The 25,815-nt window shown below is 34.2% G+C and overlaps 3 protein-coding genes and 1 long non-coding RNA gene across 8 annotated transcripts; 3 read left to right on the forward strand and 1 right to left on the reverse strand.

Annotated features, from left to right (window-relative positions):
• Positions 1-57: 57 nt before the first annotated feature.
• Positions 58-16,011, reverse strand: LOC122148041. Of its 2 annotated transcripts, XR_006162034.1 has the most exons (4): positions 15,589-16,011; positions 14,546-14,655; positions 3,390-3,520; positions 58-3,246 (listed from the first exon to the last, which is right to left on the reverse strand). It is a non-coding gene; the product is annotated as an uncharacterized LOC122148041 (long non-coding RNA). The 2 variants fall into 2 exon arrangements; XR_006162033.1 differs by having other exon boundaries at positions 58-3,520; positions 15,589-16,008.
• LOC122148040 (protein rapunzel) lies at positions 791-12,796 on the forward strand. 2 transcript variants are annotated; one of them, XM_042773167.1, is made up of 3 exons: positions 791-864; positions 5,767-5,826; positions 11,056-12,796. In XM_042773167.1, the coding sequence occupies exon 3, from the start codon at positions 11,101-11,103 to the stop codon at positions 11,782-11,784; it is 684 nt and encodes a 227-aa protein (XP_042629101.1). In that variant the 5' UTR covers positions 791-864; positions 5,767-5,826; positions 11,056-11,100; the 3' UTR covers positions 11,785-12,796. The 2 variants fall into 2 exon arrangements, with proteins under 2 accessions (XP_042629101.1, XP_042629100.1); XM_042773166.1 differs by lacking the exon at positions 791-864 and adding an exon at positions 3,067-3,128.
• Positions 5,833-9,244, forward strand: LOC109105085 (protein rapunzel-like). The gene is made up of 2 exons (XM_042773168.1): positions 5,833-6,749; positions 8,133-9,244. Exon 2 carries the CDS (start codon positions 8,188-8,190, stop codon positions 8,866-8,868), a length of 681 nt encoding a protein of 226 aa, XP_042629102.1. The 5' UTR covers positions 5,833-6,749; positions 8,133-8,187; the 3' UTR covers positions 8,869-9,244.
• LOC109094501 (protein rapunzel-like) lies at positions 15,838-19,014 on the forward strand. Of its 3 annotated transcripts, none has more exons than XM_042773162.1 (2): positions 15,838-15,971; positions 16,748-19,013. In XM_042773162.1, exon 2 carries the CDS (start codon positions 16,750-16,752, stop codon positions 17,929-17,931), a length of 1,182 nt encoding a protein of 393 aa, XP_042629096.1. In that variant the 5' UTR covers positions 15,838-15,971; positions 16,748-16,749; the 3' UTR covers positions 17,932-19,013. The 3 variants fall into 3 exon arrangements, with proteins under 3 accessions (XP_042629096.1, XP_042629098.1, XP_042629099.1); XM_042773164.1 differs by having other exon boundaries at positions 15,898-16,005; positions 16,748-19,014; XM_042773165.1 differs by having other exon boundaries at positions 15,966-16,104; positions 16,748-19,014.
• Positions 19,015-25,815: the final 6,801 nt, after the last annotated feature.

Consider the following 25,815-nt stretch of genomic DNA (forward strand, 5'->3'; position numbering starts at 1 on the left):
AATCACAAGCAGAGTAACTTAGACACATGCAATATAGGCAAAGACAATAACAGCACATAAGGTGGAACAGGCTTTATTTGGCATTTCACAGCTCAGTATTTCAAGTGTCATAATATGTATTATAAAAAATGTATTTTATCTCAGCATTATAATATTGAAAGTGTTACACAGCTCTGTGATTACTACTATAATCTGGTGTTGAATATAAGCTTATCCAGGGTTTGGCTTTATTAACAACATTATGTGGTAGAAAAGGCGTTGTTTCAGTCAGGAGCTTTCAAAATGTTTTTTATTTTAAATCAATATAAAGCATTAATAAATTCTTAGACTTGATACTTAACAGAAAAACATTTTAAGAAACTTTAATATCTTGCTATCACCCTCTGGGACTGTTAATGAACACTTATATCTTGTTCATCTGGTAATCTGACAGATTATTGCCAATAGGCAATATTACAATTATTACAATAACTGTATTACTGCAGGTTTTGTAATAAGAAGAAACTTACAAAAAAAAAAAAAAAAAAAAAACTGTATTGTATGGCCATAAACTTTTTTTTTACTCTTCATTTCAGACATAAGCCGTAAAATAGTAAAACAATCTTTCATGCAAGACTCTTTTAAATCAACATGCTTGCCTGGACTTACAGGTAAGTTTAGCTATTGCATTTATGTGTAAGATTTAATTAATGTCTGACCTCAGTTTTTTTATTATACAAATGCACCCAGTTCATTATATAAAAATGAATATGGTTAAGTAGGTACACATAGGCTATATGTATATTAGGCCTGACGTTCATCAAAAGTAAACCTACTGGCGAACGAGAAATCTCTGAAAGCAACCCATGAACATTAAGCCAGTCTGTGAGTCTCGGTTTGATATTTATGTTTTTATCATACCTTTATATGTTGTCTTGATTCTTGGCGTCATATCAGACTCAATAATCAAGCAAACATTTACAGACGATTTCGCGATGTTTCGCATTAGATCAGTTAGCTGCTTCCCAGGCCGTGGCTCGTGATGCTGCACTATTGTTGTTTGGGATAACAACGCGTGGCGTCGGGGCCGTTAACGGATGCCTGTCTGAAAATAATACTACACTGGTGTGTTGGATAGTGTTCGCTCTGATACTATGCGCATTTTAAATGTTTAAATGACTCAATGCATTGTAAATGTTCCCAATAATTTCTGTTTTATCAAAACATCATACCCGCGCTCTCTGGTTTGCTGCGCCTGACATTTTTCCTTCAGTTTTTGCGCATCGCCGTTAAGCGTTTTTATTAGTTCGTTCCGTTTAGTTTCTAAGCATGCTTAAAGCTAAAGTATACACCGCTACTGCACCGATGATTGTTGTAACAACCCCAGTTTACCCAGTTAAAAATCAGGAACGGGGTAAAATTGCTAGCCTGTAGGACCACCACCATCTTAATTTACAGGTGCTTTTGTTTTATATATCACGCAAGGTTTTCATCTACATGTAAAAAATGAATGAATAAATAAATAATGTATGAGCTGATTTGGAGGGTTGTAAGACTTACCTGTGTACTTCTGGACTCACAAAAGAACGTAGCCTACAACACGAGACTGTGTAGACTTAATTTGATTAAATTGAGAGGATGACTACACTGTGTTTTATTGGCTCTTTTGAATTGCAGTGTCTTATATATGTTTAACATTATGAATAAATGTTCAGATGAACAACGATTTTAAAGCAGTAAATTCATGCTTACAAATGATGTATGCACAAAATATATTTAAAATACAAACCTCCCTACTGGGTAAAAACTATAGCAGTCTTTGTAGGCTATTTGACATTCAAAATTTCTAAACTACATTAATTATCAGATAAATATGCAAATATAAGAAATGTGAGCCAGACAGAGCAAAAAATTAAATTACAGACAAAAAAAAATAAAAACAAAAGCTTGTTACAGGTCTAAAAATGTGTCTTTGAAAACCCTGATGACTTCTTTGAAACAGCTGTGACCTTACATACTCATCCTGTGACTTCACACCTCTGTGCACTCAGACAAATGTTGACTTCTACGGGAGTTATTTTTAGTTTTAGCAGACATTATATTTTGAGATGTCAGAATATTCTAACCATCACAATTAAAATGCATATCCAGCGTTTGCACCATTTTGCAGACAAAATGGCCTGCTTTTGTCTGTCAGTATGTCTAGAACAAACATAAATTACTTGCAAGTTACAGCATGATATGAAGCACGATCAGAAATTCAACTGGCTGTTTATAATTTCTCATTTCATTGGATGATTATTGTTATAGTATGCTGGTTCATACATTAAAGAGATAATTAAACAGCTCTTTTTAAAGCATATTTGTTGACTTTAAAGGAAAAGTGACTTGGAAATGTCTGCCATCGGAAATGATGATAAAGAGGCATTTCATATTGTTATGAAACAATGAATCAGCACTGGTTGGACTCAAATCCATACGTATATACCTGTTGATCAATGTACCTTAAAATTTATTTTTAAGGCTCATTGCAGCTTTTTTTTAAATGCTAGGAACAGGTGTCCTATTTGGAAACATATTGACACCATTGGAAAGGTGTCCTTTTTAACTCTGTGCCAGCATATGCAATAGATGGCTCATATTTCAATCCCCTATTTTAATCCATTTGGTTCATTCTAACCTTTAATTAATTATTTAAAGCTTTATTTTAATAAAAAGTCCCTCATGAATAGCTTGCACCAGTTGTACCCAATGACAGAGCTTGGCAGCTGGCCTGTTTAGAGCCTGTCTGCGCCCTCAGCTGCCTCCAGAAGTGACAGTCGGCTCTCTGTATAGACTATCTGACTGTTGGAAGCCTGAAATATTTGAATATCATTGGGGGAGGTCATCTGTGGCTTGAGGAGGGGGCTGGTCAATAGGGGTTCATATATGCCTCTGCAATGGAGCAAGTGGAGACTTGCATTATATGGTGGCCAAAGGGCCATTTTTGAGGCCCCAGGGCCATCTGTACACCAGTTTAAATGGTATAGTCCAGTTTGAACACCCCTCCATATTGAGCTAAAATGGAAGAGCCTCTTTTGCAGTGTTTGCTGGGAAGAAGAAGTACAGTCGGGATTGGGACTTTGGAGAGGAGGTAGCAATCTTAAGAGGTAAGAGGAGCTGTGTTTTCCAATTGCCAGGCCACTAATGGATGGATGGGCTCATTGGGATGTACATTGGACCTAATGCATGCCAGTATATGGATTTTTACAGGTCTTGGAATGGTGTCTGTATAGGGTGAGAATAGATTTCATGGTTAGCATGAACAAGGAAATATGGAGGCAGCTGCTAGGGGGAGCTATAACAGGGCAGACAGCAGCTGGCTGAAGTGAGCTACTCCAAATGGGCTTCAGACTCTTTAAAATACTCACATTGGTTGGAAAAACACAGGAAGATGTTGTATTTTTGTGCTTTGGCTTGATAAAGATGGTCTGTAATTGTTGGGTCTTGATCTCTTGGCTGCCTGTCCAAGGGAAGTGGCCAACTTGACATGCAGGCAATGCTGCATAAAAGAAAGAGAGGAAACATGTTAATGATGGTCCCTGATAAATAAAACACGCTTAAATGTGCTATAAGCATGTAAATCATATATATTGTTGCGTATTTATGTGATTTTGCGAGATTATTTTGACAAATTAGCTTCTCTGAGTGAATTGTTAGAGAGCTTTAAAGATGGCCGCTCCTCAGAGTAGTGAATGCTGTTGGGACGGGTTACTTCCTGATTCACTCGACACTCTGTGTTGGTTATCACTGTAATTAAGCATATAAAACTGTTTTCAAATAAAACTGCAGGAAAAATAATCCTCTTTACTGTTAAGTAATTAATAATTAAAGTTATGGTTAGTATTGCTGACTTAAGCGAATGTTTAGGAAATCAGATTCAGGTCTGAACTAAGTGAATGCAGATTGTAAACACTCTAACTGAACTGTTTTTCTAGCTAAGCATAGAGTATGGGATGTGTTAAGTGCATAGTAGTCTCTGATTAGTCACTTCAGAAGGCCCTCGTTTAAGTTTTGATATGGACAAGTTAAAGCGAAGCACTGATTTTGATTATTTATCCATCCATGTAAAACTATATAGACTATAAAACTATAACCACATTTTGCTGTTAGACTAGTGTTGATGCAGATGACCTATTAACCCTTTCAGTTATGATCATATTAATCAATAAGGATTCCTCTTTTGATTTTATATGTCTTTTTCCTGTTGAAAATGGAGGGAAGTTGTATTATATTTAAATAAGTAGGCTAAGTAATTTAATAATATAAATGAACCTAATCATTCTTTAATCATATTGTTTTACATAAGGCATACAGATAAACAAAAAAGGGTTAAATCCTGAGTCAATAGAAGAATAGAGGATGTAGATGCAACTTTGATATTCATATCCTAAAACCATACAGCATTTAAAGGGTTAAATTTTAGTCCTCTTGAGGGCATCAGAGTCAGTGGTGACACCCTTTCACTTTGTCACTCTCTGCCGTTTTTATCAGAAATCTGAAAATGTAAATTGCTGCCCCCTCTGGATGGATCGGGAACAAGGGTCTGTGTCTCTAATGGGAAAATGATAACAGTAAATGTGCAAGAATTCTCTCATTTACAGTTGCAACCCTTTTACTTTTGCTTATGAAGTTGCTTATATGTTGCTTATTTATAATTGGGTTCCTCCAAGCTCTCAATACAATCCCATCATAGCCAACAGTTCGAGTTTTAAACTTAAAGGCAGCTGCATTATAGCTATCACATCACAAGTCATGAATTTCACAAAGCTTCATTCAGCTCAATTCTGGCCTGTTAAAAAAAGTGTTTTTTTTAAGTTTTAACATAAAATATCTTATATGTTTATAGCTACTGTAGTATAGCCATACTTCTGTAGAATCATGCCATAATATTCCTGTGAAGTCATATTATTTATTGAGCCATAATGTACTTTGGCATTAAAAAAACATTGATAACATGTGGATGTGTCACTATATTTCACTGCTTTAAGAAGTTGTAGTTTAGATATTCACTTGCCGTGTGAACACTTGACATTTTCACTTCCAAATTAAAAAAAAAAAAAATTGCATTTTATAACTGTTTATGCTTCTGCAGAGTTGTAATGCCATAATATAGGCTTTAGAAAAGTCATATCTTTTTGCTGAGCCATGAAGTGATGTGAAAAACTTTGATAACCTGTTGACACTATATTTTAAAAGCGGAGCACAGATTTTTTTGTCCTTGCAATATTCTTGCCATTTTCACTGACCCATCCTGTATTTTGTGTTTTTACATGTCACAAAATATATTTTCCAGTAAATGTTTTTCAGTATCAGTAGAACTCTTTCACTTTGTCACTATTTTTTTTTTTTTAATGGGGCTTCCAGTTTCCATATTACTAATATATTTTTGATGCCATACTGGGTAGCTTCTAATTATGCTATAATATTCAGATGAAAAGTCATATAATTCAATAGGCCATAATGTACTTTGACATAAAAAACACTGATAATTTGTTGACGTGTCACTGTTTAAACCTAACAGAGTTTCGCAGTAAGGCACTACAAAAAAACAAAAACAAAAAAAAATTCACACCTTCTCTGGAAAATTATAGCATGTGTGAAACATCTGATAACACTAACTGATACTAACAAGATTCTCCCTAATCATTCTTAGAATTTCAGCAGATAACTGACCCAAGACTTTAAATATGCTTTGCTAAACATCTTCACTAAAAGTTCTTTCCTTTTTTCCCTCTGTTCTGCCAGGAACTTGGAAAGAAAAGAAAACAAGATCTTCATTTGGGACGTCCAGTATCTCACTGCAACGTAAGAACTCATCTTCCTGTCTTAACTGGTTAGAGAAGACGCTCATTCTCTGTTAAACAAAAGTGAAAACGTGAACTTTTCCTCCTTACAATGCACATCATTTTATTAACTGTTGAATGAAATCTGCCGGCACTCTATTTACAAAACGAACCCACACAAAGCCCAGCTCACACCACGCATCTGTCATGAACTTGACTCTCTTACAGCTGTTCTAATGACAGCTGACATGCACAGTTACCCGACAGCCTCTTTTTTTTTTTTTTTTTTTACAGTAGGTTTATCTTTTGTTTATGCTTTTGTGGGTTTTTCTCACTTAACCAGAAAAGCCACAAGACAAACCTGTTTCCTACATTTTTACACACTATCACTGCCTCATTCATGAAGCACGAGTGGAATGAATAAAATCGTATGTAATTGTTGGATTTAATTGACTGAAAGAATAGTTTTACAATCTATACACGGTGTGATTGATATCTGGTATCTGATATCTATAAACAGTTTTTACACATACTATATTGTTTGACTCATGTATTAATATTAGACTAGTCAAAATCACAATTTCCTCTTTTTTTTTTAACAGACAAACTAAATGTTTTCTAATTTACTCATCTGCACCCCCTAGTCATTCATTCTTGTTTACGAGTGAAAAGAAGAACTTGGCAGAACGCATTGCAGCCATTTTCCATGCAGAGTGTGTGTGTGTGTGTGTTCTTCAGAAAGGGGATTGTGGAAAGGCTGCGTACTTTTTTTCCCCTCTTTTAAACCAATCAGCATTGCTTTGGTATGAGTCACTCCCACACCCTACCCTTATATGACAAAGAGAGGAGGGGCTGTTTCTCAGACCAGACAGTGAAATGGTGGCTGCTTGTATAAAAACAGCAGCAGCACCATTAGGAACTGAGCAGCTACAGACACATTTACAGGTAAGATCCGTAACTTAGAACATTCTTCTGCCTCTCGATTGAGAATATTTATGCTGTTACATGTAACTGAACATTGCTGTTCGTCTAACCCTCTTGAGCTAATTGTGTTAGCCTGTTAACAAGCCATCATTCATTCAGCCTAGAAACCTATTTTACCAAACCAGCAAAGATAAACTGAATGTTATAGAAGAAACTGTTGCATTTAGGAATTATTTTCATTTATAGCAAGGAAAACTTGGGTAAAACCAAAAGTATGACATCATTCATTATGCCATGTGGTTTAATAGATATGTCAAGCCCAACGTGATTATCAACTGCATTGTTTTAGTTGTAGAATTACTAGTTCGGTTTGTTTTCTTGAGCAAACTGTTTTTTATTTACTATTAAATAATCCGTCATATTGTCGGAATTTGAGTCAGTACTTCCTGTGAACTTCCATTCTGAAAACACAAAAATCTGTAAATAAAATGAAATGCTGTTCTGTTTATAGGTTAAGATGTTTTACAGTATATAACTTTGTCCCTAGTAGGAAAGTTCATATTTTAGTGACCTATTAGGAAAAAAAGATACAGTTGAATACTACGGCTCAGGACACCACAGATTCAGAACTGGACAGCAACCTTTTACAGTCTAAGAAAGAGAAAATATAGTCCTATTAGAAAACCTACAGCTGTCTTTTAAGGTAGAATCTAACGGTCACTTAACCTCATGAGTGACTGATTTGGGACACTCTACATAGGCTACCCAAGAGACTTGACTTACATTTGATTCCAATAGAAATTGAAGTTAGTATGTTGCTGAGCTAACAGCATGATACTCTAATATGTATAAAAAAAAATACAAAATGCACACAAATATTAATTAAAATATTCCATTTTGAATTGCTGAACTTTTTTATAATTCAGTACTGAATGAAATGAAAGTTTACATTCCACAATGCATTTCTCTTTTGACACTGCAAGTCAAAAATAGCAAATTGTGGAATTGCCCTCTCTATAATGTCTACACACAATGCTGAAGGCTACAGCTTTCAGAGCAAATTTGATTATTTTTTCCAAAAAGACTTGTAAAACATTATTTTTTCAAAGTGAATAAAGATTATGGAATACAGTATGTTTCAATAAGATTTCAGTCATTCAACTTCAAAATTTCATGTTTAATGTTACTTGCCATTTCTTTGTAATTATTTGTGTAATTTTACTAGCAATTTCTAAATGAACATTGTTTCAAAGACATTTTTTGGTGTATAACTAAAATCAAATGCCAAAGGAAGCATGCAAGTTTCAAACTTCAATGCTGTTCAGGACAGAAGTGTTTGAGTGTTATTATGGTCTGTGTCGTTTTCGTAAGATTCATTAAGAACATGTCATCTTTTCATTTCAGAATCAGCCAAGACTGAAAGCCTAGAAAAACCAAAGTCCAAGAATCAGACCCATCTATGGCAGAAAAACAGCAGATCATAGTGACTGCGGCCAAAGTGCTGTGCCATGTGGAGAAAATCTCCTCCTTTGCCTCCAGCATAAATCCTCTCTTTGGGATTGTGACTTCAGTGGTCGGGGTGGTCAAGAAAGGCCTCGTGGATAAGAAGGAACAAGAGCCGGACAAGGACTTAAAACAGATCCGTGAAAAGCTGGAAACCATCTCAGAGAAGAACAAGCAGACCCTGCGGCAGATCCGCATTGAAGAAATCAATGAGACTTATGGTAAACACGAGGAAGTCATCAAGCATCAGTACAACGCTTTCAACACTATGGTTGAAAAAGTAAAACTGCACCCTGAGAACTCAAATAATCACATGGAGGAGTTTGTGAAGATCTACGAGAATGATCAGATGGATCTGAGCTTAGATACGTATTACCGCGGAGTGTCGAGTGGCGCTCTGTTTGGGAAGAACATCCTGCAGGTTTACCTGGAGAACTGCCAAAAAAACAAAAAGGTGATGGAAGCACGCTGCTCTCACATCGCCCACCTGTTCTACATCGGTCTGATGACACTGATGGCCTACTACGCCGTCAGTGAAGATGACGAGGATGAAGTGAGAGTCAAATGGGCCAAGAGGGTCATTGAAATTCAAGACAAGATGCAAGAAGTTCTGGACCAATGCATTGAGGAATACTGAAGTGGAAACATTGCATTGAACGATTGCTGAGACAATCCATTTAATTTGCTGAAAGCTTAAGGGTCGTAAGTAATCTTGAATTAGGAAGTTTAAATAAATCATGTGGGGTGTAAATTGGGTGAATCTTTTCCTGCTTGCCAATGGACTTTTCAATGCAATACTAAAGTAGGGCAAATTTCTTAACACTGTATATCGCATGTTATTAAGCATGTTTTGGTCATTACTGTGACTGAATATATTGTAAAACAAATCCAATATCATATGAGCCTTTGATGTGAGTTACATGTTATGAATTATTATATAATTGTTTGCTTATGTTTTGTGAAATATCTCTGATTCTTTGAACAATAAATGAAATTATTTTTTTCCTCTTGTATCATGGCAGTAAGTCTTTTTATTTGTCATTTTATATGACCCAATGTGATTTCTGCCAAGTCAATTCATGATGTGAACACACTAAAGACTGTAGAATGCAGGTGAATATGGAAATTGCATTGATTTGCATTAAATGCAGACTTGTCAATATTTCAGAGGCAGAATGCTGTGGTTGGTCAATCTCATCTGAAAAATACATATAAACAAATATTCCAGCTTCAGTACTAGATTAGCTCAGTCAGCAGCATTTCTGGCATAAAGCTGATTACGATTTCCAGTTCTTTCTTTCTGGGTTATAGACTGGAAGTGAATGAGGCCAATCCTTAAACATTTATACTCACTGTTTCTCAAGTGTAGCCTTAACAACATGCATGTTAGCATGATTTTAGTGTGAAAAATCACTTACTACCTTTTTTGTGTAAAGTTATATCTATTATTTTACAACTTAGTCATCATGACAACAAAATGCCTAAAAATTTAAAAAAAAAACATGACTTCACCAGATTTACAAATCAAATAAACACTCCTCATTATAAGTGCTTTACTGTAACCTCATTTTTTCCTTTTTATTTCTAAACAAGGAACAAAATTATTCGTGTGATAATCAAGAATATGCCAGAAATGCTGATTGAGCTTAACCTGTATTGAACTCTTATCTTAGTATAGAGATACTATTATAGTTTTTTTTTTATTATTAATATTTTATTAATATTAGTTTTATTAATATTTTGAAGTTTTTATTTTTATAATTTTGGTTTTCAAATCCATTTTTATTAAAGTTTTAGTCATTTTGTGTTTTGTAATTTGTAGTATTTTTATATTTGTCTGTATAGTTTTTATTCATTTTATTTCAGATTTTAGTTATTTTAATACACCAAGTTAAACTAAATTAAAATAAGAACCTGCTAATATTATATATATACATTGTATATATACATTTATTATCAGTGCTGGATATATTGTTGTCTTGAGTGGTTATTTTTTTGGAACCTGTGATACTCTTTTTCAGGATACTTTGATGAATAAAAAGAAGAGCATTTATTTAAAATAGAAACCTTTTCTAACAAAATACACTACAGTTCAAAAGTTTGGGGTCAGTAAAATTTTATTCTTTTTTTTTTTGAAAGAAATTAAAACTTTTTTTCAGCAAGGATGTGTTGAATTGTTAAGAAGTTATAGCAAAGATTTATATTGTTAGAAAATATTTATATTTTAAAAAATGTTGTTCTTTTTTACCTTTTTATTCATCAAAGAATCCTGAAAAAAGTATCACAGGTTCCAAAAACATATTTGGCAACTGTTCCCAACATTGATAATTCTAATAATAAATCAACATATTAGAAAGATTTCTTAAGGATCATGTGACACTTTTATACTGGAGTAATGGCTAATGAAAATTCAGCTTTGCATCACATAAATAAATGATATTTTAAAGGATATTAAAGTAGAAACCATTATTTTATATTGTAATAACATTTTGCAAGATTACTGTTTTTTTTCTGTATTTTTGATCAAATAAATGCAGCCTTGAACAGAAGAGACTTATTTAAAAAACATTACAAGCTCTACTGATCCCAAACTTTTGACTGGTAGTGTATATATTATTATTATTATTATTATTATTATTATTATTATTATTATTATTATTATTATATTTCAGTTAACGTCTATTTTATTTCAAGTAACCAATTTTTTTTTTTTTTTTTTTTTTTTTTTTATGGTTTTAGATTTAGTTTCCGTTTTAGTTAACCATAAGTATTTTTCAAGGAAATTCTGTTTAACTTTAAGATTGTGATCTGTTTCCTTCTTCAGGTGAACTAAACGATAAGACTGTCCTACAATCTTCCTCCGGACACAATGGCTGACCATGAGATATTTGATGACCCAGAGAAGCTGAAGAGGGGTCTAGTGAAGGTTCTGGAATGTGTGGCCACCATCTCATCTGCAGCAGCGGTGGTCAATCCCATCTTCGGCGTGGCTGGTTCTCTCATCCGGGTGGTGCTGCACCACGTGGACGATGAAGACATTCAGAAACTCAGACGTGAGTTTGGCAGCGTGAATCGAGCCCTGGACGAAATCTCACAGCAGAACCGTCAAGCCCTGCTGCAAATCCGGAAGGAAACGGTGGACAAACAGTACCACGAGGTAGAAGAAAACATTCGCAATCAGTTCCGCAAATTCATGGAGATCGTGGAGGCCAAACCTGAGCAAGTGCAACGCAAGAAGGATGATTTCGTAGAGAGTTTCATCAATGATAAAGATGACCAGAACATGTACACGCTTTACGAAGGCGTGATGGGGAAGCGCAAACTCTTCAGCCAGCCCATCCTAGACGTCTACATGAAGCATTCACAGGGTGACCAGCGCGTCATGGAAAACCTCTGCACTCGACTCGCGTACCTGTTCTGCATCGGTTTCATCGCTCTGATGGGCTACTACGGCATCCTGGGGGATGATCTGGAATCCCGAAACGAAGAGTGGGAAGAGAATATGAGGAACGTGCAGGAGAAAATGCAGGAGGTGCTGAGGAGATGCAAGTGATCGGGAAACCTTTCTGCACAACCACGCTCTTTATTGTCTTCGTGCTTTGCCTGTTTTCTCTTACTCTAATAGATTTCATCAACCTGCAGTAGTATCTTCCTGATGATCGCAGGTCATGCTGAAGTGTACACAATCATTTCCTCTAATCTAGTTGTTTTTTGTTTGTATTTTTAATCACACAATCACATTTCTTCATGCCTTGCACCAGTTTAACACTACATGACAAAGATATTTCACACTAATCTACAGAATGCTGGTTGTGGTTATATAAATATTATAAGCATTCGTAAGCAGTGTCATCTTGGAAATTGTTTTAAAAGCTTCAAGACTACATGATGAACAACTTGTTTCCTGAATAAATACAAAGTATATACAGTTATAAAATATAATCTATAAAATATAATCTATCTATCTATCTATCTATCTATCTATCTATCTATCTATCTATCTATCCATAAATGTTGCAAAATAAAGAGCATACAATTTACTATCTGTGCATACTAAGATTGAAATTTCTCTCTGAAATGTTCATGTTTATGCAGCTTTTTGGCACATTAGTTACAGATTTTAGTGTGCATTTAATTGTATCCTGTGTGTCTTAAATTTTTTTTTTAATGCCAATAGAACAGATTATCAGAGCGTATATTTTAATATGAGAGGTGAAATCTAAACTGAAGGTTATTTTTTGCATTCCTTTGGCCCTTTTGTTTTGCATAAATTAAAAGATAATACTTGATGTACAGTGCTACATGTTTAGTCTGACATGACTGAACTTCATCTAGATAATCGTGTTTGTTTCACATTCGTTTATCCATGAAGCACTGCAATATACATAAATGTAACTAAATGATGTGTTTGTGTGCTTTTTGAATGTCTCATGGATTGGAACACTATACCTTCCTAATCATTATTAAATTACTTTTTTTTTTTTAACTCTTTGGAATGCCAATGTACTTATAACGCTGTACAACATTGTTACATTTTTCAATAAAGACACAAGGAATGAAAATAACTATTACAAGTGGTTTTGACTTACAGACTTACACTAAAACTCATTATATACTGTATATTTAATACAATTAATCAGTAATTTAACCATATCTATTTATCTGTGTGTGTGTGTGTGTATATATATATATATATATATATATATATATATATATATATACAGTACAGACCAAAAGTTTGGAAACATTACTATTTTTAATGTTTTTGAAAGAAGTTTCTTCTGCTCATCAAGCCTGCATTTATTTGATCAAAAATAAAGGAAAACAATGTAATATTGTGATATATTATTACAATTAAAATAATTGTTTTTAAATTTATTATACTTTAAATTATCATTTATTTCAGTGATGCAAAGCTGAATTTTTAGGATCATTATCACATGATCCTTTAGAAATCATTCTAATATGATGATTCATTATCAAAGTTGGAAACAGTTCTGCTGCTTAATATTTTTTTTCAGAACGTGATACTTTTTAGGATACTTTGATGAATAAAAAGTAAAAAAAATAAAAAAAAATAAAAAGAAGCTATGTTTTTAAAATATAAATATTTTGTAATAACAATATACACTACTGGTCAGTAATTTGGGGTCAGTAATTTTTTTTCTTTCTTTTTTTTTTAAATAAAATCAATACTTTTATTCAGCAAGGATGTGTTAAATTGATAAAAAGTGAAAGTAAAGAAAATATATTATTAGAATATATATTATTAGAATTTTTTTTATTTATTTTGAATAAATGCAGTTCTTTTTAACCTTTTATTCATCAAATATATTAGACAGCAGAACTGTTTCCAACACTCATAATAAATCAGAATATTAGAATGATTTCTAAATGATCATGTGATAGACTGGATGTTACATGTGACACTGAAGGCTGGAGTAATGATGCTGAAAATTCAGCTTTGCATCACAGGAATAAATTATTTTTTTTAAGTGTATTCAAATAGAAAACTATTATTTTAAGTTGAAATAATATTTCACAATATTACTGTTTTTTTCTGTATTTTTGATCAAATAAATGCAGGCTTGATGAGCAGAAGAAACTTCTTTCAAAAACATTAAAAATAGTAATGTTTCCAAACTTTTGGTCTGTACTGTATATATATATATATATATATATATATATATATATATATATATATATATATATTATATATATATATATATGTACATACATATATATATATAAGCTTTAATTTAAATATATATTTATATTATAAATATACGCAAAAGGCTTACACATTGTTGATGTAAACCAATTACAGCAGCAGTAGGGACTTTTCTTGTTAGATGTTCTTCTGCCACTAGATGGCAGTAAAAGACCATAAATTGAGCTTAGCATTTAGACCTAAAAATATGAATACAAGCATACTGTTACTGCTTAATACATATTGTGTGAATAGCACCTACTAGTTTTAATATATGTAAAAACAGTATGTAATATGAGCCTATTATATTATATTGCATTTTTAAAAGTATTTCATTAATTTTGTGTATTTTTTTTCCTATGCGTCAAATAAAGCAGACATAGCCTAAGTTAATTTTAAAACCTCTTAAAAATTAGACCCTGGTAAAACATCTACTAGGCCTATGCTAAAATAAAAATTGTGTTGTTAGATTTTTTTTTTTTTACTTTTAATGAAAGTCAAAAACGACGAGACATTATTACTTTATCCTTATTTTCCTGTTGTATTAAACACTTCTATTTCATTTAAGAGAGCATAGCCTAAATATTAATAAGCTTTACTTTACCCTTTGAAGACAGATCTTCAGTCTTGTTCTGCGTCATTTCACGTCATCAGCCAGAAACGTTTGCAAAGACTCTAATGTCAAGTCTGAGAGGCAATCATATGGACACGATTCTGAAAGAAAAAAAAAGAAAGAAATGTTAAGGCTTTTCTGAAGGAGTTATGGTCCACAAGAAAAATAAAGAAAGAGCCAAAAGGGAAAAGAACACAGCAATGGTTTAGCATTTTACTTGAGGAAAAGGTTAGAGTAATTAATGAATTGGGAGGAATAGCTAGATAGATAACCTATAGCAGTTTATACAAAAAAATACACTTTCAGGTCAGCTGAATGTAGGCTATTTGTCAGTTTGGTTTTATTATGTTGATTAAATTATTATTGTGACAGAATTGACAAAAATGTCCTCATATAAGAGGGTTTATGTGATTAAAAGAGGGGGAATTAGACTTTAGACTCAAAACTTTATAGTAACTGAAATATATCAACTTTGCCATGTATGAACATCCCTGATCTCATCAATAAAATAATGAGAATCAGAATATGATGTAAAATAATGGGCCGGTATAATATTTTCATTAGTAATTTCTTTCGTACTAAACAGGAGGGTATAAGGCTGAAAACATTAAAATCCAAACACCTCTGCTGAGCCTCATGGGCATAAGTCATCATGTTCAGCTGTGTCAGCCGTCCATGACGCATTCAGACACAAGGTCACGCTGACTTATCTGACTTATTTTCAAACGCTTATTTGTGCATTGTTAGAAAATAAATGTACATCCACCACTTGATTTGCATATATGCGTAACAACGTTGCATGTGATTTCGTTTTTTTCTCTTTCTTTTTATTCGCGTATGATTTCATAATATATGTATTTGGACCCTCCTTCATCAGCACACGCTCAGAGAAAAGAAGATTAAGCACAGAATAGCTATTAATAAGATTTGGCCCTGGATGAAGGTGCCATATAATTTGTTATTTTGATATAATCTAACATAATACAATATAAAACTCATTAAGCACTTAAATACATTAGGATTGGGTAAAATACCTGCCATCCCTGTGTGGAAAATAGCTGCGCATGTTTCTTGTGATCCACTGGAGCTGCTCCATGTTACGCATTGCGCGCAATTTTCTTCTTGATGAACAAACACAACGCGGTATTTCTGTCTAAATACAGTTCAGAACACTTCTGTCTGTTGTCATATTATGAATAAAACGCAAGGTGTAGCCAAGCACGTCAAAAATGAGACATTTATCCGGCCATTGCCAAAGGCTTTCCAAACCAAAAACGCATTCTCAGAGCGCGCAACTCCCTCTATGTCGCGCGTGCGCGCGCGCTGCTTCTCTGTTCATTTCAGACTCACTCAGAATCAGATCATCACAAATATCCTCCTCGAGCTAATACCTGAGGGAAACCTACATTTCGGACAGGTAATCCGGACAGCAGCTCTTCAACCTGCTAGACGTGAGAAACCTGTTTGAAATATGTTCTGCTGGGTTAAATTGCTGTGATGGACATGTAGGACACTTTAGAGGGAGACTGCGCTTTAAAACGCTTTTCGAGGTGTGTCCTTTACGGAACAGAAGATGGCTCATTCAGTGGTGCCATATCTACGCAACACGATTTTAAGCTCAAGTCGTTTTATTTCTGTACTGAATGTGATTATTTAGAGATTTCAGATGTGCCTGGACTTGGTTTAACACGATTTTTCTCATTAACATGCATGCAAATTTAAAATGGAAGAAAATGCTGATGGCACACTTGGCTATCGTGTAAAATTAGCAACGTGAAGACAGCTTCATTCGGCTGTGATGGAAACACGTGTAATCACTTAGGTTTTATAATGACATTGGCTTACATAGGCTATTTACATCAAAAATATTATTATAATAAATCAGATCGCATGCACTTCAGCTTTTTTGTCTCGCACACCTGTATTTTCTTTTCTGATTGTTTTTTATTATTATTTATTTACAACTTCAGTCTCAACAATGAGAAGACAGAACATATGGAGACGTTCAGTTTTCTTAAGCAAAAAGTATTCTGAGATTATGAAGGAACAACCTCTGAGCAACTGAATTGCTTTTTCAACTTTTATTTCATATTATGCAGCTTTAATTGACCCATTGAGTAAAGTGATTTTTGATTTTAATACTACAAGAAACTAAGGCATCTTATTATTATTATTATTATTGTTTGTTTTTAGAAATGTCCAGTCCATTAGAGCGGGTTGTAGCCCAGAAGAAGGAGGCCATTGAAGCCGTAATGGAGATGTTTGAGAGAGGAGCAGAGGTGCTAGCCAGCACTGTTGGGGAGCTGTGTCCTCTTTTTGAAGCTTCTGCACCAGTTTTGAGGCTGGTCTTGGACAACGTGGAAAGCAAGGAGGTCACATATGTCAAAGATCAGTTTCTAGTTGTGAGGAGCAAATTGGATGTCCTCTCATCTCAAATAGAGGACATCAACTGTGAGATTAAAAAGGGACGTTTGGATTCTCAGTTCTTCACCGTGGAGGAAAATATATGCAGCCAGTTTAGAAAATACATAGACATTCTGGAGGCCAAACCTGAGTACAAAGAGATCAGAAAACGCTTGTTCTTGCAGCATTTTCCCAAAACAAGAGGAGAGAAGAATCTCTACATGCTTTATGATGCCGTGATGGGGAACAGCATGTTTGGGGAGCCAATCCTGGATGTTGTGGAACAATACGAGGCCAGAAACAGAAGGGTCCTGGAAGACTTCTGCGTCAGGCTGAAGGAGCTGCTCTGCTTGGGAATCATCACTCTGCTGGGATATTGTTTCCTTACTCAGGGTGAGGAATCAGAGCAGGAGAAGATTCAAGAGTGGAGCACGAAGATCCAAGAAATTGAGATGAAAATGAAGGAAACGATACAGAAATGTGTGGATTCGTTTCCAGAGCAAGCTGAACTGGACATCAAGAGGCTTGTGAAGGAGAAAGAAGATGGGAACCTTCAGGAAACGGCTCAGGAACTGCTGGACTTCCTGGTGAAGAAGTACGACTGGGTGAGCTGGTCCATCAGAGCCATTAGTAACTTGGGCAAAATTAGCAACTTGAGAGCTGGACAAAACTTTCAGTGCGTGGCTGGACAGAATTATTTTGAAGTATCTCAAGGAAACGAAACCAACCTGGTGATCTCGTTCAGCAGCAACCCTCAGCCTGTGCCCAACGAGAGCGTAAAACAGACGATGGAAGGCCCTGCGAGAAAGGGAGACGCCAAAGCTGTTGTGGAGCTTCTGGAGAAGCAGTTAGCTGGGTTTCTGGTTCATGCCATCAGTCGTCACAAGGACAGCTTTGCTCTGTCGAGTTTTCCTGAAGAATGTCACTACTGGGAGAAACATAAGAACGTGAATGTGTGTGTGCATTCAGAGTAGATTTAAATGGTTAAACAGGATTGTTAGTCACACAGTTTTTTGCACTTTACTGTATTTATCCATGATCTATGTCTTGAAAACAGTATTTATATGGCAGTGTTCATTGTCAGCTTACTGTCTCTAACAAATAGTTATTGCATTTATTGTATTTTTTTTTCTAAACTAAAACCAAAGTGATCTTGTTCAGACTAACCAAAAGTTTAACTAACCAGGCCATCTGTGTATGTGCTTTTATAAGCAATTATACCCAGTTAATATTATTTTATGTTACAAAGCTTAATGTATCTGTCTAAAATCATGTCTTACACCCGGGGATTCTCAACCAGAGAGCCTCAGCAAACTTACAAGTGGTCCTGAAAAAAAGATTTTAAATGATCTACAGTAAGACAAAACAAGCATTAAATAAGTTCAAATAATTAAAAATCAACAGCTGTTTTTTGTTTGTTTGTTGTTGTTGTTGTTTTTCATTAAAGGACCAGTATTTCCACAGAAAAAAATGGATTTTTAAAAAAGTATGGTTTCTACACCTGGGAAACTCATGGAAATTGGCATAAAATATCGGATATGGGACTCTGAAAATGGCATAAAATTGTAACTCTTAAAATGGGATAAAATATACATGTAGAAATGGAGTAAAAATATTTTTTAGTCAATCCTTATCCAGAAAATTTCAAACAACAGGAAAGGTTTAGACGCTTTCTAATGTTGTTGTGGGGGGACTTGAAGACAAAAGGGTTGAGAACCACTGCTTTAAACAATATCATGAATAAATAAATGTTTAGTAAAATGTTAAAAGTAGGACAAATGGCTTCTGGACCAAGTACACTGTATTTTACTGGTGCCAGGACTGGCAAGTTGGCCTTTGTGAGAATGACCTACATACCATGAAAAGAGGCGATGAACACATCTCAGTCCACCTGTCTTGTCTCAGCAACCCATACAAACTGAGCTTTCAGTAAAAGTAAAACAAGGACCTTTGCAAATGTTTGCAAGAAATAGTTTCAATATATGACACCCATTGCTATGATATACCACCCAAAGCCACATTTAATTAAATTACTGTTTTTGTACACAAGTCAGCATTTTCTGGCCAAGGGCTGCAGAAACGTGGTGAGTAATGTTTCACTTTGTTAATATAAAGCCAGTAAGCTCTGAAATGCTGTGATCAGCTCTCTGGATCCAGTCATTAAAATCACTGAGGTGCCGAGTAAAGGAACAATCCATCATTTGACACTCAGGAGGGAGGATCAGTTTCCATTGTGTTCTTGTATCCCATTGTATGTGTTTCTATTGTGATTTCATGCTAAAAATCTGATTGTAATTGCATACTGTTTGAAGCTATACTGAAAACCACAGGGAATTATAATAATATAGAATAAACCATTATTAGAGGCCTATTATGACCCTCTGATGTAAGATCTATAAAAGCCATTTATAACCATTCTGTGACCTTACAACCAAACTACCACGGGTGATGACCTTTGAACCCTACACACATAATCCAGCATGACTGTCCTCTTTACATGTCAATAAATTTTTGATTTATGACAGTATAAACCTCTTTTATTTTAAATAGTTCAATGTGGGAAATCCAGACAGGTGCAAACATACAAATAAATAAAACATATCTGATAGGTTTACAAAAATTGTTAATGGTTTAAAAAGGGCATTTTCTTGCCTACAAACTGCCAGTGACATTACCAAATCAATCCTCTCTCAAAAAAACATCATTCTGAAAAATTACATAAAGATTAGAAATATATATATATTTTTTTTTTTCCAAAGTAAAAAGAACCATTATTTCATCCATATTTTCCCTTAGGAAGGTGGCCAGCATCTTATTAAAAATACAAGGTGGAAGATTTGCAGTTTTTGAAGCAGTTGTTCATGCTCCTGTTTCAGAGTCTGAATGGAAATGCATGGCTCAGCCTGTATTCATTAGCGGTTGAGGCTTCTGTCCTGGTTAGAGCTATTGATCATGTGGCTTCCAACTCTGAAAAAGGGCTGAACCTTAAAACTGTCTGTTACTAGACCAAAACAAACATCTATCATTCCAGTTTGACACAGCAACGTGTTTTGCTGGACTGCTTTAAAACTTTTAAATAAAGGCAAATGAAAACACAATCATCTCCAGGAAAGGGCATCAGTCAATATCAATATTTAATAAATAAATGAGTGATTTTATGAATCTCAGCATCACAGTAGTGCCGAGGCAGTCGATCAGTCCCAGGATACCTCACTCTGGCTGCATCTGCCAATCACAGCATGAGCTAATGACATTACCTTTTCGTCAGAGTGGACCATCGACCGGCTTTCTGGCCTTAAGTGGCCTGATCTGATAAAAAGCATTAAAACATTTGTTCTGTGACACAAACCAGCTCACCCTCAGCCTCTGCACTGGATTCACCCTTCTGATGCCTGATTGTGCTTATAAAACCATTGTGAAAAGACAATTCTTAACAAAATGAGTATATACATGATACTGCAAATAAAAAAGCATTTTAGCATAACATCTCAATCATGATGATCTGAAATAAAAAAGCATAATAACTCAAAACTGCATCAAACAGAACTGTAAGCAAAGCTATATCCGTCATTAATTATCAGCAACAACTATTAACTGTTCTAATTAGTCAATATCTTGCCCAGGACATCATAATTAAATATTCATGAGATTATGACCACACCCCTTCTATTCAATTTTATTTCAGCTAGTTAAATCAACATTTCTATTTTTCATTGAACTTGATATACTAAAATAACTATAGACATATTTTTAAAAAACGAATAAAATGACAAAAAAGACAATTTACTAAAATGTTAATTAATATTAAAATGAAAAAAAAAACATAATAATATTATAATAGCATCTCAATAACACTGGTGTATACATTAAAACTGTTTTAACTATTTATTTAGTTAGTTAATTCAACTTCAAATATTTCAGTTCATTTCAGTTATGAAAGCAGTGTACACAAATTATTATTATTATTATAATTATTAAATAATTATTCAATTTTAAATGATCTCAGCAGGCAAAGTTTATGTTTAGGTCACATTTGCTGGGGACACATGGAAACCTAATTTCAATAAAGGGAAGTTGATTTAAAGAAAATAAAGTGTCAGTTTCAGTCTTTGGGAGCAGGAGGTAAATGACACTGATTATGCTCATGGGTTTATTTCTGTCCGCTCACTCGCCAAACCATTAGCGTATTACGGTTCTAATCGGTATATTGATCTTGCTTTGGCTCCATCTGCACTCGCTCTCATTTCACACAATGTGTGCAAGCCTCACAGTGTGATGCTGTTCTCTGTTTTTCTCTCTTCTGACCTTTCTGAAGGTCACAAGAATGTGTTTGTGCATATGTCACCAGCAGTAATATCCTGATGACAGCAGTTGTGTAATTTTTTGTTTTGTTTTTTGGGGGGGTTTTTTTGCACGTCACGCAAAATTCCAAAAAGATTCCCTTTGTGTATTTGGTTAGACCACTGTTTCAGATGACTCTCTTGGGATAAATGTTTTTTCTTACATGCAGACTAAAATCTGATATTATTGACTGATGATGTCAACAGTTTTCTGATTTTGACACATAATTTGTATATTCAAATTGACATCAAGATTGTGAGAGAAAATACAAGAACAAATATCTAATGTATATATTTTAGTAAATTCAAAAGCATAATTAAAATTATGCAGAATTTAGCCAAATTAATTTTTCCTTAATTTTTTCCTTTAATTTTTTTAATTAAATATGAATAGTTTTAAAAATGTTGAATTGAATAATTATATACAGTACATGTTTCTACCTTATTTAATGACCAATTCTAGTGTATTGTATAACAGTGTACATAGTATTTGTATACTATTATATGTTTTATTAATATTTTTAATTAGCTTTTTATATTTCCAGTTCTCAGTTTGATTTGTTTAATTTGTAGTCATTTTGTTATGCATGTTTGTCAATTTTTTAACATTTCTATTTAGGTTTAATTTATTTTAAAAAAATTCATTCAGTGTTTTCATAATTTCTTTTTTTTTCAGTTAGTAATTTTTGTGCTTCAATTTTTTTTCATTTAAGTTGCCAAGGTAACATTTCTCATTTTCATTTATATTAAGTTATTCATGTGATATTTATATTTAACAAAATTGTTTTTAATAGTTTTAGTTAACAATAATAACCCTGGTCTAGAACCAAAGCGACATGACAAACTGGATAAACCATGCTCAATCAAACACAAAGCCTAAGCACTCTCACAGCGCAAAGAAGGACTGGAGAGTTTTCACTGTTAATCAGAGTCTTGTGGTGTAGGGTTTGGGTATTGAGGTTTCGTCTGTCGTTTTTAAGAGCATCTAAAGACACGCTTAGGTGAAATGGACTGCAATCCATATAGAGCCTCCAACAAGCCACTGAACATTTGTCTGCTTCCTGTGATCTAGATGTCTATCGATCTCTTGAGTCTAAAGAATGGACTTAATGTGCAGAGCGGCAGGTTGCCTGTAGACTGTGTCTAGTTCTTAGATTAGACTGATCAGGACTGAAAACAACTGTACCATAGCACAAAAACACAGCTGGCAAACATCTGAGAGTGCTATAAAAATTAAATAATTATTAGTATTATTACTCTTATTACTAAAGTCAAATTGCAAAACATGGCTGCATGCTGGTCATATGATCTCAGCATGGAGGACATTGCAGCAAATTTTATTTGAAATATCTGTTTTGGCAAATACAAATCCAACAAGAAATTTGACTTAAGTAATTCAATTCACTTTCTCCTCCAAAAATCTGCCATGTCAGTCAAGTGCTACTACAAAATAAAACCCAATCTGCCATGTCATTAAAAAAAAAAAAAAAAAAAAATGAAACTGTTTGTTTCAGTTAACAGGACAAACTAGCTTGAGTTTCACTGACCCTGCAGGCCCTCGTCACACATATCCGAAATCATGCTGATCTTTGTAAGTATATTTATTTACTATGAACACCAGCACTAATTATGAGCTGCAGAAAGTCAAAAGCTGGGGTGTTATATTAGACAGCAACTTGTCTTTTGAAAATCATATTTCACATAGCCAAGCTACAGAACATTTTCCTATAAACAGGTATTTCTGATGCAGAAAAGCTAGTTCATGCATTCATGACCTCTAGACTGAACTATTATAATGTACTGCTAGCTGGTTGTCCTGCATCTTCATTAAACAAGCAACAGGTAGTCCAAAATGAAGCTGCTAGAGTCCTTACCAGGTCAAGAAAATATGATCACATTACAGTCTCTACACTGGCTACCTATTTAGTTCCGTATCAGTTACAAACTATTACTACTTCCTTATAAGGCTCTAAATGGTTTAGCTCATGTGTACCTAACCAATCTTCTACAGTACCATGCTACAATTTATCATGCTCCCTAAGGTCGCAAAACTTTTGGTAGTAAAAGTCTACTAAAGGAGCATTTGGCTCCCAAACTCTGGAATAACCTTCCTAATAACGTTTGGGGTTCAGACACACTGTTTAAATTCTTTATAAAGACATATCTCTTTAGCCAAGCATTCACATAATGTATCATAACCTTGTTCTCTAGTTATATCTGATTAAATGCACATTATTATTCATTGCTTGGTTTATTTATTTATTTATTGCTTGGTTTGAACAGCAGCTATACGCTAATTTTTCTCTATTTGCTTTTCTGTTTCACCACTGATAAGCTACTCCTAAATGTAATGTAGAAACTTCCATTTTCTGTGAAGCGGCTTTGCAACGTTTTGTATCATGACAAGCACTATACAAATAAATGTGAATTGAATTGAAGTGACATCTTGTGGCTACAAGCATACATAAACCATAAACCAGACTATACTAAAGTCCCCCAGCACAGTTTGTGATCACAGTAATCAAACAGAAGTTACTATCTAAAAGTCATTTCCCTCTGGCATTAGTTTATTAAATTAAGCTAGTTTTGAACTAGTAAAGCGCAACATGCATAAAACATATATATAGTAATTATTAATTTTGTTTTGTTTTTGTCGTATTTATTCGTTTTTTTTTTATAGTATGTTTTTATTTATTAGCTTTAGTTAATATAGTTTTAATTATTTTAGTACTTCAGTTAAATGAAAATGAGAATTTAGAGAAATGAGAAATAAAATAAGTTTAATCCTGAAACGGAAGTTTACTCATCACTAATTATAGTTAGTGATGGGCTGCATTCAAGACTATTATTAAACAGACTTACTCATATTCTTATTACTCATGCTGTCAAATGAATGAACTAAATGTCAGAACAATCTCTTACTTTTTCAGTCCATGTCTGTGTCCTTTGCTGTCATCCATCTTTGGAATGGCCATTTACATTCAATGTCATCAGTTTTACGAGTAATCTCATTAAATGTGGAGAGAATCATTTTCTAAGAATAGCAGCAGAGAATCAAGAGTCCTGCATGACAAACTGCTCTTATGCAGTGTTTTCCATCAATAAAACAGGAAAAAGAAGATGTCTCTCAGTACTTTGTCTATGCAGTCTGTGTCATAGTGCTGCCAACCACTTCCCCATCGTGTCTGTGTTTTAGTGCACAAGTAAGAAAACAGGAACTATATGTTTTAGGAACTGACTACATGCATTTTGCATGACTCCACCTTAAGAGGAACATACATTACCATCAGTGCCACCGTAAGGTCTAAAGCAGGTCTACATCCTTTCACAGTGTGAATGATCACATGACATCTGGAGTCCTGCAGCACCACGGACAGCACCTACACTTCCTATAGATTAAAAGATGGATGGATAGACGGAAAATAGATAGATAGATAGATAGATAGATTTTCCATTGCAATGAAATACTGACCATTTTCTGGCCAGTATATTCATATTCATGATTGAGACAGTAAACAAATGGCTTGCATCAAGAATATTTCAAGGTCAATTAAAGAGCAAATCTGTTTCATGTACCAGGACCCTGTAAGATAATGGTATAATCCATCTGTACACCCCTCCACACTGAGCTCAGGTGAAACTGCCCACCCTGCAGTGACTGCTGGGAAGACGCGCAGCTGAGGGAGCTGAAGAGGTAAGAGTAGAAATATTCCTCACAGGCAACCAGATCAGGCAAATGCAAATGGGTAGATCTTTAGGTATTGTTTGTTAAAGTTTGAAGGATGAAATGATTCTTAGCATGAAAAAGGAAATAAGAAGTAGCAGCTAGGGGGAGCTATAACAGACAGATAGCAGCTGGCTAAAATCATCTTACTCTACATGGGATGAAGACCAACACTGAAATTGCTTGAGAAAACACAAGGAGATGTTGTATTGTTGTGTTTTTGCTTGATAAAGTTGTAAATGTTCTGTCTTGATCCTAGAGCTGCTAACAAACATCCAGCACACTGTAAGATGAGAAAGAAAAAATTACCTGAAATACTGGAGAGATATGTCCTAAATCTCACTAAAAATGTGTTTAGACAGTTCACAGCCTGTAAAGTGATGCAAGATATTTTTGATATTCAAGTTAAGGTCTAAAGCTGCCTATTTTTAAACTATTTTTGATATTTAACATCTATGTTTTGTAGATAAACATGATTATAATTCATGTGTATTTATACAATAGTGTCATTAAAATCTTGGCAATGTTTTTAAATAAATCAGATCAGAATTGTTCAATTAGGATTAAATTTGATTTTTGAAAAATTGTAAATCAATCAATTGTGGAACACAAAAGAAGAATTTAAGAATTCTTCAGCTCTTTTCACATCCATTCTCAAAAAAGGAAATAAAAGTTCAAATTGATCCATGAAAAGTCCCAAAATCTTATACACATGAATTCCAGACAAGTCTTTGTATAGTAGGTGGCGACAAGTGCTATTATTTATGAGTGAATCATTCAGTCAACCGATTAAT

Source organism: Cyprinus carpio, chromosome A16 (assembly GCF_018340385.1).
Source record: "Cyprinus carpio isolate SPL01 chromosome A16, ASM1834038v1, whole genome shotgun sequence".
Lineage (NCBI taxonomy): Eukaryota > Metazoa > Chordata > Actinopteri > Cypriniformes > Cyprinidae > Cyprinus > Cyprinus carpio.

Coding starts and splice junctions, on each gene's coding strand:
- LOC109105085 (XM_042773168.1), top strand. CDS start 8,188: ATGGCAGAAAAACAGCAGATCATAGTGACTGCGGCCAAAGTGCTGTGC.
- LOC122148040 (XM_042773167.1), top strand. CDS start 11,101: ATGGCTGACCATGAGATATTTGATGACCCAGAGAAGCTGAAGAGGGGT.
- LOC109094501 (XM_042773162.1), top strand. CDS start 16,750: ATGTCCAGTCCATTAGAGCGGGTTGTAGCCCAGAAGAAGGAGGCCATT.